A 13,812-nucleotide genomic window follows, 5' to 3' on the forward strand; every position below is an offset into this window, starting at 1 on the left:
TGTGAGTGACTTCCGGTGGTACGTCGGGTGCAGCAAGTGCCATCTGTATGCAAGTGATCAACTCATTCTGTTGCCCTTCATCCAGTTCACTCCAACATGACAGGAATGATGCATTGAATAAATGTCTGGGTGAAAAAGTAAAATTTATTTTTATTGGAGAAAGGATATGTGGAATTTATTAAAAAAGTCAATAAAAATTTATTTAAATTGTATTTTTGATATATTATACCCCACAAGAACAAGTATCGGCAGTACAGCCACAATATTAATGAAAACAATTAACATGTATTGTGAAAAAATACAATATTTAATGTTGCATATGACTGCAACAGTATGTAGTAGAATTTTTAACAATATATAGGCACTGGCTAAATATAACTCGATTTAGAAAAACAACAGTCATTATAACAGAGATGTTTGGTTTCATATGCCCGCTTATGAGTTACCATCTGTGTAACATTGTGGGAGATTTTCTATCCATTGACAACTTATACAACCCACTAGAGATCAATGGGTTAGAACAATTTCCAATAAGTGACTAGAACTCTAGCCCTAGACACACACACCTACAATGGTAGCAACATGCCTTGAAAAGTAACCCTTGGGTTAACGACATGCACGCGAAGCACTGTGCCATAGTGTTGTTAGTGGTTTAAGCGTCAATAAGCGTATTGAAATATTCCTAAGTAACAATGGCTGTAGCCTTATTTATTTATAAATTGCGTTGTGTATTAGGAGCTATTTAAATATAAGTATAATGGTTTGGATGTTTTTATAATAGTAATAATAATAGATTCCTCACCTTGCTAATGGAGTGTAAGTCTTGGCGAACGCAGAGCAAGCTTTTAATGCAAGAGATGGAGATTCTTTTAATAATTCAACACTTAAATGACGCAACCATTCTAACCAATCATCTTTCGAGACACGCCGTGTAACTGTCCATGCCTATATTAGGATATCATTTTATTTTACTGAATTTTTATTTTGAAATAATCGCGAATTGTATAAAAATAATATTTAAAAATAAACAAAAAATATACAGAAGAAATTGCAAAGCATGTACTAAAGTATGTTATCTTCTTAGCATGAGGTACACATAGTTTTTAGGGATAAAGATGTTCAAAGCAGGTAGAAGTATGTTTAGAGAAAAATCATTTTATGTAGGCCTATACTGTGTATTGATAAAAAGCATTACAAAGACAAAACAGGTATTACATTAAAACTATCTATTGTAATATGAGTACTATACACGATTCCTGTACCTTTTGCAAGTTACTTGTATGAATGCGAGTTTTCTTAGTAAGCGATACATCAGATGATTGTACAGAAGTGTCTTCAACTTTTTGAATGCCCGACCATAAGAATGCATCTGTATCTTGCCGCAATATACCCTGCGTTATGAATAAAAATAAGAACTCTTGATTTTTGACTCTTCAGCTAAAAAAACGTTTTTTAATGCAGCCAATAGAAAAAATAGGTTAAATTTATTTTTTTTTATATAAGAATGTGCAAAAATGTCATATTTAATTTACTACATAAAACTAAAAAAATACGAATTAACTACATAAAAAAAAAGAAAAAAAAAAGGAATTTACCAAATAGAACTGAAATTATTTAAGTTGCCAATAAAGAAAATGCAATGACAAAAACAGACAAAATGAGTTAAAAAATTGATACCTTAGTAATTTGAGATACAAGACTTTCATAAAGTGAACTTGAGATTTTGTGTTTCAACATAAGCTGGTCAACCATTTGTACAAATACAGAGAACCTTAAATAATAATTTTATGTGAAAAAACAGTAAATGGTATAGCTATATCAGCATGGAACAAAGACATTAATATTGTAAAATAAAGTTTGGAATAAAAACGTGGCATTTAAAAATATAAAACCTATTTTTTTCTAGTTTTAAACATTGCAGCTTTTAGTTAACATGGCATAAACTTTATTTAACGTTTTAATACAGTAGTGAAGACCAATAAAAGCGATGAAAAGAAGGGAAGTAGAAATAGATGACAGTCAATACACTTTAAAAGTTGAAACATTTGCATTTGAAACTAGCTCCACATACAGTAAGTGTGGATTTTAAACTAGCCTTGCAACACCAAATAATTAGCAGTTTTAAACTAGTCACACACTTGAAAACTTGTGGTTTTAAAATGGCTACACACTTGAAAAAATTGCCGTTTTGAAATTGCTATACATTTAAAAAACTTGCAGTTTTAAACTAGCCACACACAGAAAAAAATAGCCGTATAGAATGGCCACACACATCATGTAGAATGGCCACACACATCGTTTGACACATGTAATAATTTGAGATTTTAAACTATCTACAAACCATATTCCTGAAACTTACCTTGATCCAAACTGTCGGATAGCAGAGCATAAAGTACGGACAGCTAATGACTGTAGATCAGGAATTGTATCAATTACATTAGCAAGTGGATGAACCACCAATGACATATGTTCACACAAGTCAATGCATTCGCACAACGTACATAATGTTTCAAGGATTGCACTGGAAAATACAATGATTTTAAATTGGTTATACTTTTTAAAGAAATTGTATTCGACTTCTGCAAAATTTACCAGTCAAGCTATAGGCCTGGACATTTTTTTATCGAACACATATTTTTTACCAAATGTTATTTAAAATTATTCTATAAAATTCATATTTTCCGCTATCAATATGTTTAAGTGTCTGTCAAATGATCAATAATAGGCTAGGGAGCCAAAAAATATTGCCTAATCTTGTAGTTTACTTGAAGTTTTTGCTTCAAATTAAACATATCAAATTTAAACATATATATGTTTTAAAATTTTTACCTTTTTATATTAATAGGTGTAGTAGTAGCACGTAGTAGTTGCATCATTGGTGGAAGCAACAGGTGACTGTAATCATCTATATTTACCCCAAACACTTGTAAAGCATGGAGAAGCTAAGATAAATGCTTTTGTTTTATAAAGTAGTATTTTAGTAATAACAACGAAAGACACTAAACGATAAATAACTAATAGTTCCTAAAGGGTTGTACAAATTTTAGGAATGCATAAAAAGTAAAACTTAAGCAAAAACAATCATCCATAAAGTTACATATTTAGGGGCTGTATAAAAAAACACACAGGATTATTGGAACTTTAAAGTTGTCTGCTCAATAAATGACATTTATTCATAAAGATAGAAGAAAAATATTATAACTTTGAAAATGTCCAATATATAAATGACATTCATTTGAAAAAATAGAAACAAATATCATAACATTGAATTTGTCTGTTAAATTAATGACATTCATTCATTCCTAAAATTAAATACCAATATCCTAACTTTAGAACTGTCTGTTAAACTAAAGTCATTAATTTATAAAACAGCACAACAATATTATAACAATAAAATTGTCTGTTAAATTAATGACAATCATTCATTAAAATAGTACACCAATATTTTAACATTGAAAACAAAAATTATTAAAAAAAATATCCAAAATAGCAGACCAAAATGATAACATTGATTTGTTAAAAATAACATTCATTCATAAAATGTTGAAACCAATTAAATTCTTACGTCAAGTGTAACAGTTTTTCCCGGACTATCATCATATAGGAATATCCGCAGGGCATGAGGAATTATTTGGGGAAGATAAAGTTTAAACTCAGAGGAGAGAGCGGATGCTATTTTCTCCGAGAGAGAGAGGAGGATGCTCTGCATCTCACTCCCCACCCCCCAGTGCTCCTGTAAAAAAAATTCAAATCTTTTATAAAAATTTTATAATTTTTTCAAATTTTGATAAAAATAAAATAGCATATTTATTTTAAAACTTAAATTTACATACTTTTTTTTAATTATATTTTTTGATAGTTGAAATCTTTTAGGAGAATTTTTACAATTTTTTCTAAAAATTAGGATAAAATTAGCTTATATATATATTTTAAAACTTCTATTTATATATACATTTAAAAAAAAGTTATTATTTTTGATTAAAATAGCTCACTGAGAACTTAATTTCAAACTTTCTGGCGTGCTGTGAGACCCCAATAACATGGAGTACATAAGAGATATATATATATATATATACCTATAAATAATACATACATATACAAATATAAATATATACATACAAAACAATAGAATCCTTTATACTTAACATATCCGTTTATAACAAATCTGTGCAAAATGTTAAACAATCTATGGTTTTATAAACACTTTACATAAAGGGAAGCAGAACCTATTGTTATAACAATAGTTAAACCATATTCAAACAATGGGTATGAATGGCACCTGCCTCTCGCGTAGAGGTTATGGGTCTGAAGCTATATGTCTTTGGGCAAGACACTTATCAGTAATTTCTTAAACACAGTGGTCACTTAAATTGCTTTGTGTCTACATTACACATTACATTATAGAAGTGAATAAGTTCTCAAAACAATTTCCCACTAAGCTACATACATGGTAACTCCTAAGCGGGCATGAGGTATATAAAACAAAACACACATGTTATAGCAACTGTTGACGCCTTGCCACAGAAGAAAATTTAATTTCATTTATCGATATTGAACAATATATCCACGAACCTTAATAACAACAAATATCCGATCCATGAATCCTCGAGCGTGCTGTTTCACTGTGCTGATGATAAGACCCAAGTTCTTGAACAAAAACTATACAAAATATATGTTTTATGTTGCTTAACTAGAAAGCTAGCCAACTTTTTTAAACAAATTTGTGTTTCTTTTTTATTAAAAAATATGTTGATTTTTTGACCGCATTGTTTTTTTAACAAAAATATGTTTAATATATTAATGGAAAAAGATTGAAAGTTTTTTAAGATCAAAAGTTATTTTATTGCGATGGTATGAAACATAATCCAACATTTTTTACTTTTCCCAATATTTTAAGTTTAATAATCAATCAGGAAAACATCATATACTAAAACTAATCTAATAAATATAAATTTGTAAACATAAATTCAATTTCAGAAATATTAATTGAGAAAAGTTTCCTATCATCTTTTTTAAAGAAAAAAATATTGAATGTAAAGTTAAATCTAAAACTTTTATAGAAACTTTAAAAACTAAATAAAAAGTTTGTAAATATTATTAAAGCTTGATATTATTAAAAAAATCTAACAAAAAAACAAAATATGTAAAAACACACAAAATATTTTGTATTACCTCTCTTATGCTTGGATCACAAGTTTGAATAGTTGATAAATATGTTGGTATTATCTCTGGTAGATAAGGTACACACTTCACGTTTAATGATTCAAACATGTGATTGACAGCCTGCAAGGAAAATAATATTATCATTTTATATATTGTGAATATTAGACGTCTTTAAACCAGGTGTATTAAAATCAATATTTTAATGGTATTACATGTATTAATTTAAATATTTTAGTACAGTAGTGCACACAAAATAAAAAAGCATTGAAAAGAATAACACAATAAAACGCCATTATTAAATGGCAAAAAAACACAGTTTTGATATGCTCTGTGCCCAGACAAAAACGTAGTTCAATAAATACAGCAATTGTTCCAACCCAATAATGCCTTTAATCCAGAAAAAATATTCACCCACAAAGTTACATACATGGTAACCAACCCCATGAAGATAAAACAAGATTTATTCATTATTAAACATTATAGACCATACTTGTATGACATCTTTATGATGTGAGGATAACAATGGATCACGTAATACACGCATGAGAGTTGTTATGGCAACAGCAGGATAAAAATCTTCTGATGTTGTTCCAATTGAAACTAGCATTTCATTTACATTGAAATCTGCATACATATAAAGACACAATGTGTTATTGTGTAACATTGGTATACAGTATGCACATTAATAGTAGAAAATTCTCATGCAACTCAGGTTTTATATACTGGTTTGAGTCCGGTATGTTTACAGAATTATACAACGTCCTCACGACCCAAAAGGAGTGTTGTTATAGTTAATTGTTTAAAGTATATTTAGGAAATCTGGGATTTTATGAGACAACAATATCCATCTTACCCTACAGTACGATAACATCTCAAATTTAAAAATTTCTCTAAAATATTAGTTAAAATATCACAAACCGGTATCTTTCTTTACTCTTCGTTCGTTGGCACCAACAGAAACATCTTCAGTTGATCCTTGGTTCATTTTATGTTTGAACGGATCTAATGTTCCAATCAAACCAAGCACTTTCATAACCTGTTATATAACATTTGTAACTTGGCTAAATAGTTACACAGATATATAGTCTATTTTTAAATACGCACAAAACAGCATTTACAATCTAATGTTTTAATCAAACAAAGTACTTTCATAACCTGTTACATAACACTTATATAAACACGTCGAAATTTTATACATTCATTAGCTTTTTATTTTTTAAATGTTTTTTTTTATTTAGTTTGCCAACATTTTTTAAAAATGGTCACAACGTTTTATTTTATTCTACATGGGGCATTGGCCAACATGGGACATAAGGTTCAGGCCGGACGCATTACCCTGACACTTTACCCTGACACTTACCTACACTGACACTTATTTATGGACAAGTACGTTGGAGCAATGGTATTACAAAGATTTTATGTGCCATAAAGTGTTTTACCAAAACTATTACAACAAAAAACACATACAGTGTCATTACTGTCCTTATTTAAGTGTCATAACAAAGAACATATACATCTATCAGTTTATGCAGTAGTGTTTAGCAATGAACCCTTTATTTTTCGTTTACGATTTAAGTGCCTAACATCCTACCCCACAGTACTATATATATATATATCTGGCACCAATACATAGTGGTTAGCGCGCCGGCCTCGAATCCAAAGGTAATGGGTTCAAGGCTTGACGCTGCTACCATTGTGGGCGTATGTGTCCTTGGGCAAAACACTTAACGGCAATTGCTCCAACCCAGTGGTCACTGGGTTGTCCAAATTATCAGCCATACATAAAAAATTAAAAAATTAAAAAAAAAATAATCACCCACATAGTAACATACATAGTAGCTCTTAAGCTGGTGTTAAATGTGTGTTATATAACTACTGTCGTTTTCCAGCCACGCGATGATGAAGTAAGTTACATTCATTTCATTCACTATATATAATATATATATATATACACACGTATAACTATATCATATATATATATATATATATATATATATATATAAATATATGAATCACTTACTTCTTTTCGAAATGCCAAGCTTGGTTCAGTTTTAAGGAACCCCAGTAAGACATCAATTAACATGGGACATTTAAAATAAGGTTCCACCACATATCCAGTGCTTTCCACTATCTTACCAAGTGTCACGAGGGCAACCTGTACAAAACAAAATCTCTTATTCTGTTGAAAACTCGGTAAAAGTGTGTAACATAATTTCTTTTCATCTTTTTCTGTCAATAAATTTATTTCAAGTCATGCTGAAAATTTGATATTTTTATAGTACTAACATAGATCAAACCATAAACAAATTTGTTTAAAAAAAAATATGCATGACTGTGTCACCAGTATGTATAAAGTCTAATGGTATGTATAAAGAATTTACATTAAAATTACCAGTATGTATAAAGTTTACCAGTTTATATAAAGTATATACATTTCATTTATCCCATTGGCATAAATACTTCATTCACCCATATAGATTTGTCCACTATTGCAAAATATCATTCACCCTACGCTGTACCATTTGTCCAAGCAGCATTAATTGGGAAGACATATAGTACTGTGGGGTAAAATGGGATACTGTTAGAACCTAAATCCCATATTTCCTGATCGTATTTTAAACATTTCACAATGCTATTTTAGGATCACAAGGCTACAGTTTATAACTGTTTAAATATTTTTTACCAACAAAGGGGACGAGAAATTAGAGTAAAAACATGTCCCATCTTACCCCACCCCAGACCCTACCATAACTAAAATAGCTTCTAACAATTAAATTTAAACTTTAAATTACCTCTCTCTTTGTAAAACAAGACATTTCCTGCAGCATTGATAATATGATGGGGAAAAGATGGTCCGTTACAACGCTCACGTCCTTTCCTCCAACCTCAGCGAGGTCACCGATGGTTCTCATCATACCAACAGACACAGCAACTGTTTGTTCTTCATCACTTAGTTTCATTAACAAGGTCTGGTAAGGGTTGACGTAAGTTTAGAATTTTTTTAAAAAATAAAACAAAAAATTAACACCAATTTTTTTAAATAGTTAAAAATTTTCTTATAATGTTTGACGTTTATAGTTCTTTGATGTTAGCTTTACTTAAAACAACTTCATCTGCTGCCGGGTGTCCATACATACAAACAGAGCCAAAGTACATAATTTTCAACGTAACTATCCATTAGGTTCCTTATGTTTAATGACTATGAGGTGAACTGCCTTTTAACAATGTGACCTTAAATTTTTGCCAACTTTAAAAAAACGCCTGTAGTATACTTGTGCTTGTTAGTGGTAACACACATGAAATTGGGGGTATATCGTAAAGTATACTATCTTCACATCAAACGGAATTAACCAATACAGAACAGAATCGTATGGGAACCAACTTTGCTTGGGGTTTTGTTTAAAAAACATGCAAACATAATGTATTTCTAAGTTTCGTTTTAAATTAAAAAAAAAACACTTTATTTTTATGACTGCATGTCAGAACAGAATCGTAGGGTAAACAACTTTGCTTGGTTTAAAATTTAAAAACAGCACAGGAGTAAAAATATGCAAACATAATTTTTTCGTTTTAAATAAAAAAAAAACACATTATTTTTATGACTGCATGTTAGAACAGCATCGTAAGATAAATCCCTTAGCTTGGTATTTTGTTTAAAATTAAAAAAAAAAACAGTAAAAAAATTTAAACATAATCCCTATTTTCGTTTTAAATTAAAAAAACACATTATTTTATGCTTGCATGTCTATATGGCCATTTTTAATCCTTACCTTTATAGTTTCTATTTTCTATTTAGAATACCTTTATAGTTGGTACAACATAAGCCTTCATTACATTCGGTGCATTTCGTGCAAGATGACCAATTAAACGTGAAGCTTGTAATTTATTTCTTCCAATCCCACTGTGTTCAAGTTCAGCCACAAGCTGAAAAATAAGTCAAGAAAAAATAAGTCAAGCTTAGATTATAAACATTGCGGCAAAAATATTGGTCAAGCTAAATTATAGATGCCAAAAATATATGTACATTTGTTGTTGTGAACCAAAACTACTCTAAGTTTCTATTATAGGTACGTACGTGAAAGTTTAATAAAATATTATGCAAATGAATTGTTAACAAGAGTGTTTTTGTTTTTTGTTAAAAAAGATTGTATTAATAAATACTACAGAAAAAAGGCATATACATTTATGACATAAAATTATGAACCTTAAGATTTGTAAATAAATATAACCATAATTTGACATTATATATATATAGTTTTTTTGATAAGTAAGAAAACTATTCACTTTCATTACCTGTATATGAGTTTTTCGTAGCATAGGCATCACATAAGCTGGGTTCAACTCAGATAATCTACCAATAGTTTGAATTGCTAATTCTTGAACCTCGAATGCTTCATCATGCAGGGCAACAAATAACAGGTTTAGATTCTCAGACTGCAAAATAAAGAAATATATAGATGGTAACTTTTAGCGAAGCATTGTAGATTAATGTAGAGAACAGGTGTCTTTTAAAAAGTCATCATTTTAATTTTGGTTTTAAAAAAAATGTTTTTTTTAAAAACAGCCTAAATTTTTTTAAATCTTGTAATGCAACAGTAGTAATAGTTGGCATACAACAGCGGTTTTCAAATTTTTTTGCATTGTGGACCTTTTGCAAATATTTTAATATTTCGTGGCCCTATAAAAATCAAAGAATGCTATTGAAAAAATGCAAAAACCACACCAATAAAAGAAAAGCAAAAATTGCAGACCCTCTAAAACTGAGGAATGGAGCCCAGTTCGTTGAAGAACCTTAGTTTGGGAACCGCTGGTGTAGAACTTAATTATTGTGAAAAAGTAAACAGTTAATCTAAAAAGATAATAGTTTAACAATCATGATATGTTAAATTTGAATTTAATAGGAGTCCTAATGACATACAACCAATATGTATAACAGATTGAAACAAATTCATACCAGGATAAGGTAGCAGTCAAACCGATCATCCAGCAGATTAAGAACGTGCATTCGAACTTGTTTGTCTGGTATATAAAACATATGATTAAAAGTAAAAAGATAAATTATACAGAATATTTTGTTGGGCATTTGAAATAATATTTTTAAATTTTTTTGATAGTTTTAGTAATTTACTGTGTTTGGTAATATGTTCGATGTTTTCTGTCATTTTTATAATCCTATTTGATTGTAAAAATGAATATTTAAATAATTATATAACCATAGCCTCACAACTCCAGAAGAGCGTTTTTGATTATTACAATCATGATCAGGAAATATGGTATATTTTGTTCTAATAGTATCCATTTTATCCCACAGTACTATAATACCAACATTTAACATAGTTGAACAAAAATACCTGAATCAGCAATTGCCAAGTTCAAAATGCTTCCAATAATTTTTGACAACTTTGGTGACAGCACAGGGTAAATCTGAAAGAATTAAATCTTTAAAATTATAAAAATATAACATTAACAATAGTTTTTATATTATTTTTTACCCTGCAATTAAAACAAGTTAAAATTTCAGTGTGCATTTTAAATTGTTCAAAAGAGTTTCAAAATAATTTTAATATGCTTTGCAACAAAAAAAAGGAATAATAACTTTACAACAAAACAAACTGGATCGGTAATTGGAATTTGTAAATTACCATAGCTTTAAAATGGACCAAAACTTTTCTTCTATTCTACAAGGGGGGGCTCCAACAGAATACGCAATTGGAGCTAAGATTTAGGCAACAGTTGGCCCATTACCCCAACACCCAGAGTGCTACAACTCATTAGTGTCTACTGGGTTGAAAAAATGGCCGTATAAAAGCCCAAGAACACATACACATATCAGTATCGAGCATTGAACCCGGTATCCTTTGGTTACGATTCAAGTGCCCAACCATAAAGCCATGTCCTTGTGCTAATCTGCACGGTAGCGCAGGGATACACACCTGTGTCTTAACTCATAGGTTGTGGATTTGCTGCTGCTACTTATTACCAACACCAGAGTTATAATGACTGTTTTTTTCCAATAAAGCAAGCTACATTAAATTCATACCGAAACAAAACCTTGTGTGACTTACCACTGTTTGGTGACTAGATGTACAAGGCCTTGGTATAGAAGGTCGCATAAGTGCAACAACTGTAGCCACAGCATGTAACCTCACTTCACGATTTTCGTGGCACAAGTATTTAGCCGTGGAACATTCTTCACAGAAGTCCATGAATGGTTGGGGGAGAATTTTTGAACGTTTTGCTTCGTTGCCAGGGAAAGGAAATAATGCCAGAGTTCTCAACGCAAGAATTATGGTCGCCATTTCTGTTGCTTCTGTATATAGCGATATATAGTAACGTAGGGGAAGGTGGGACAGTTTTTTATTCTATTTTTTTGTCCCATTTGGTAGTAAACAAAGAATTAAAACCCTATCCTCAGGACTCCTATAGACCGTTGTTACTTGTTTAAAACCCGATCGGGATATTTAAATTTTACGTGTTAAGTGTCTCATCTTCCCCCACCCTTCGATATGTAGTTTTATATATATATAACTAAAACTAAGTATATATATATATTTATAAAATGGGAATATATATGTAAACTTAAATGGAAGTTTATAACCAGCATAGGACCAACTCAACATATTTTTAGATAAAAATCAAATTTAGATATTTTAATAATTTGAGCCTTGAAATTTTTTTTTAGTGAAAATGTTTTTATTGAGTGGGTGAGTGTTTCCTTTTCCCCCTCTGTTTATAATTAAGTTGGCAGCAGCAATATTGAGCCTGTTTCAAGCAATATTTTATTGTTATGCACATATAAATTAGTATTATTAATTTTTATTTTTAATATGTTTTTGGAAGAATTTAAAATTAGTGAGTTGTTCTTGTATTTTTTAGTTATAGGTATTCGATCCTATTTATGCAAATAACGCATCAAATGTAATGGCTCGCCTTATTTATTAATACAATGCATTAAATGTAAAGCACGCCCCAAGATATGCAGATAACGCATTAAAAGGAATGCCTGGCCCAACTTTAACAGACAACACATCAAGTGTAATGCCTGGCCCTATTTATACATATAATGCTTCAAATGTAAAACATGGCCTAAACTTTAACAGATAACGCATCAAATATACAAGCATTGCTTAAAATGGGAAGAGTACCTGAAGTATTATCACCAGCAGCATGTTGATTTGGAAGCAGAACACTTGAAAGTATATTGAGCACACCTTCTTGTATGGATTGATATAAACTTGCTATGCTGCTTAGTTCGTGCAGAGATTGCATAGCAGCACCACTGTAAACAGATTTGTTATTTTGCTGTTTTTGACTTTTTGTTACATTTGTTATGAGAAATTATTGTTTTTACACTTTTTATAAAATATAATTGTTTTTTTACATTTTTTATGAGATAATATTGATTTATTGTTTTTTTAGAATTTGCTTATGAAACATTATTGTTTTTTTTTACAATTGGTATAAGATATTGAAAAACCCTGACCATACATGTAGGACTTAATAACAAATATTTTGCAAGAAAACATACTTTTGTAAAACTAAAAGAGAAAAAAATATATATGTTGAAAATATTGAAAAAAAATATGCTCCAACAAAATATTTTATTCTGAGCAGCAATCTAACAATTTTCAGAAAACATTATTGTTTCAGTTTATGTGATATTTTCTGAAGGCAATTTCCAATAAAACAATAAGTTATTTAAAAGTACTTACTTTAGCCCAACATTGAACATAGATTGTAATAATTCATCTCTAATATAATGCAGAGTTATTGCTGGAGCAGACTTGGCTAGCATTGATATGCAGCCAAACACTGAGGATTCAGGTACATAGTTTCTATGCCGCCTGACAGGATAAAAGAAAATAAATATTAATATATATATAGAAGCACGGTTGAGGGTGCCTGCTTTGACAAGTTATCATGACATTTAAAATACATAGATGACACCCCATATTAACGCTTGATGAAACAGTTTTCTACTCGTTAGATTTTTACTGTTATGTAGTTATTGACAAAGTCAAAACATTCAACATTTAGTTACTAAGAAATGCATTACTTTTGTAACTGTGAGAGTTGATTCATTTACCCTGAACAACTGCCATTTCAAATTTTTGGCACAACATATGTCCTGGTACTGTGTACTCTTAGATTAATTTGTTGTGCATGTATATTTCTATTCTACTCCTATATGGTTAAGTTCCAATGAAAAAACACTCCATGAGAATGGGTTTAAGCTTGAACTGGCATATAACCCTATTTATTTACAAAGTTTTTTTTTAAAGACAATGTAAATGTCATGCTCATACTTTAAAATAACTTACTTTGTAGCGGGTTCTTTTGTTGGCAGATATTGTTTTATGAATTCAAACAACTTAGTCAGGTAAGGTTCAATTGCATCTTTTACTGCAACCGACATTAAGCCTGTGGCAAGAAAAGCAGCCGAACGATCTCGCTCCTATAACAAAATTAGTCAGCTAGTCTAAAACTAATTAGGGATTCTGCCTCTACCATCAGATGTTCAGGGTTCAAGGCTCGTCGCTGCTACCATTGTGGGCATATGTGTCCTTGGGCAAGACACTTAACGACAATTGCTCCAACCCAGTGGTCACTAATGGGTTGTCCAAATTATCAGNCATACATAAAAAAAAT

At 30.3% G+C, this 13,812-nt stretch overlaps 1 protein-coding gene across 1 annotated transcript in view; it reads right to left on the reverse strand.

The window, feature by feature from the left end:
* Positions 1-13,812, reverse strand: part of LOC100178479 (serine/threonine-protein kinase mTOR-like) — a 43,390-nt gene that overhangs the window by 18,834 nt on the left and 10,744 nt on the right. The window contains exons 12-31 of the mRNA XM_018813254.2: positions 13,485-13,618; positions 12,876-13,007; positions 12,309-12,442; positions 11,229-11,473; positions 10,515-10,587; positions 10,118-10,182; positions 9,457-9,597; positions 8,965-9,087; positions 7,956-8,132; positions 7,184-7,318; positions 6,082-6,199; positions 5,654-5,787; positions 5,173-5,283; positions 4,573-4,659; positions 3,566-3,733; positions 2,830-2,942; positions 2,360-2,521; positions 1,678-1,771; positions 1,263-1,391; positions 885-945 (exon numbers count right to left, since the gene is read on the reverse strand). Of these exons, the coding sequence (XP_018668799.1) occupies positions 885-945; positions 1,263-1,391; positions 1,678-1,771; positions 2,360-2,521; positions 2,830-2,942; positions 3,566-3,733; positions 4,573-4,659; positions 5,173-5,283; positions 5,654-5,787; positions 6,082-6,199; positions 7,184-7,318; positions 7,956-8,132; positions 8,965-9,087; positions 9,457-9,597; positions 10,118-10,182; positions 10,515-10,587; positions 11,229-11,473; positions 12,309-12,442; positions 12,876-13,007; positions 13,485-13,618 (2,536 nt within the window). The remainder of the gene's footprint in view (positions 1-884; positions 946-1,262; positions 1,392-1,677; positions 1,772-2,359; positions 2,522-2,829; positions 2,943-3,565; positions 3,734-4,572; positions 4,660-5,172; positions 5,284-5,653; positions 5,788-6,081; positions 6,200-7,183; positions 7,319-7,955; positions 8,133-8,964; positions 9,088-9,456; positions 9,598-10,117; positions 10,183-10,514; positions 10,588-11,228; positions 11,474-12,308; positions 12,443-12,875; positions 13,008-13,484; positions 13,619-13,812) is intronic.

Source organism: Ciona intestinalis, chromosome 9 (genome assembly GCF_000224145.3).
Source record: "Ciona intestinalis chromosome 9, KH, whole genome shotgun sequence".
NCBI lineage: Eukaryota > Metazoa > Chordata > Ascidiacea > Phlebobranchia > Cionidae > Ciona > Ciona intestinalis.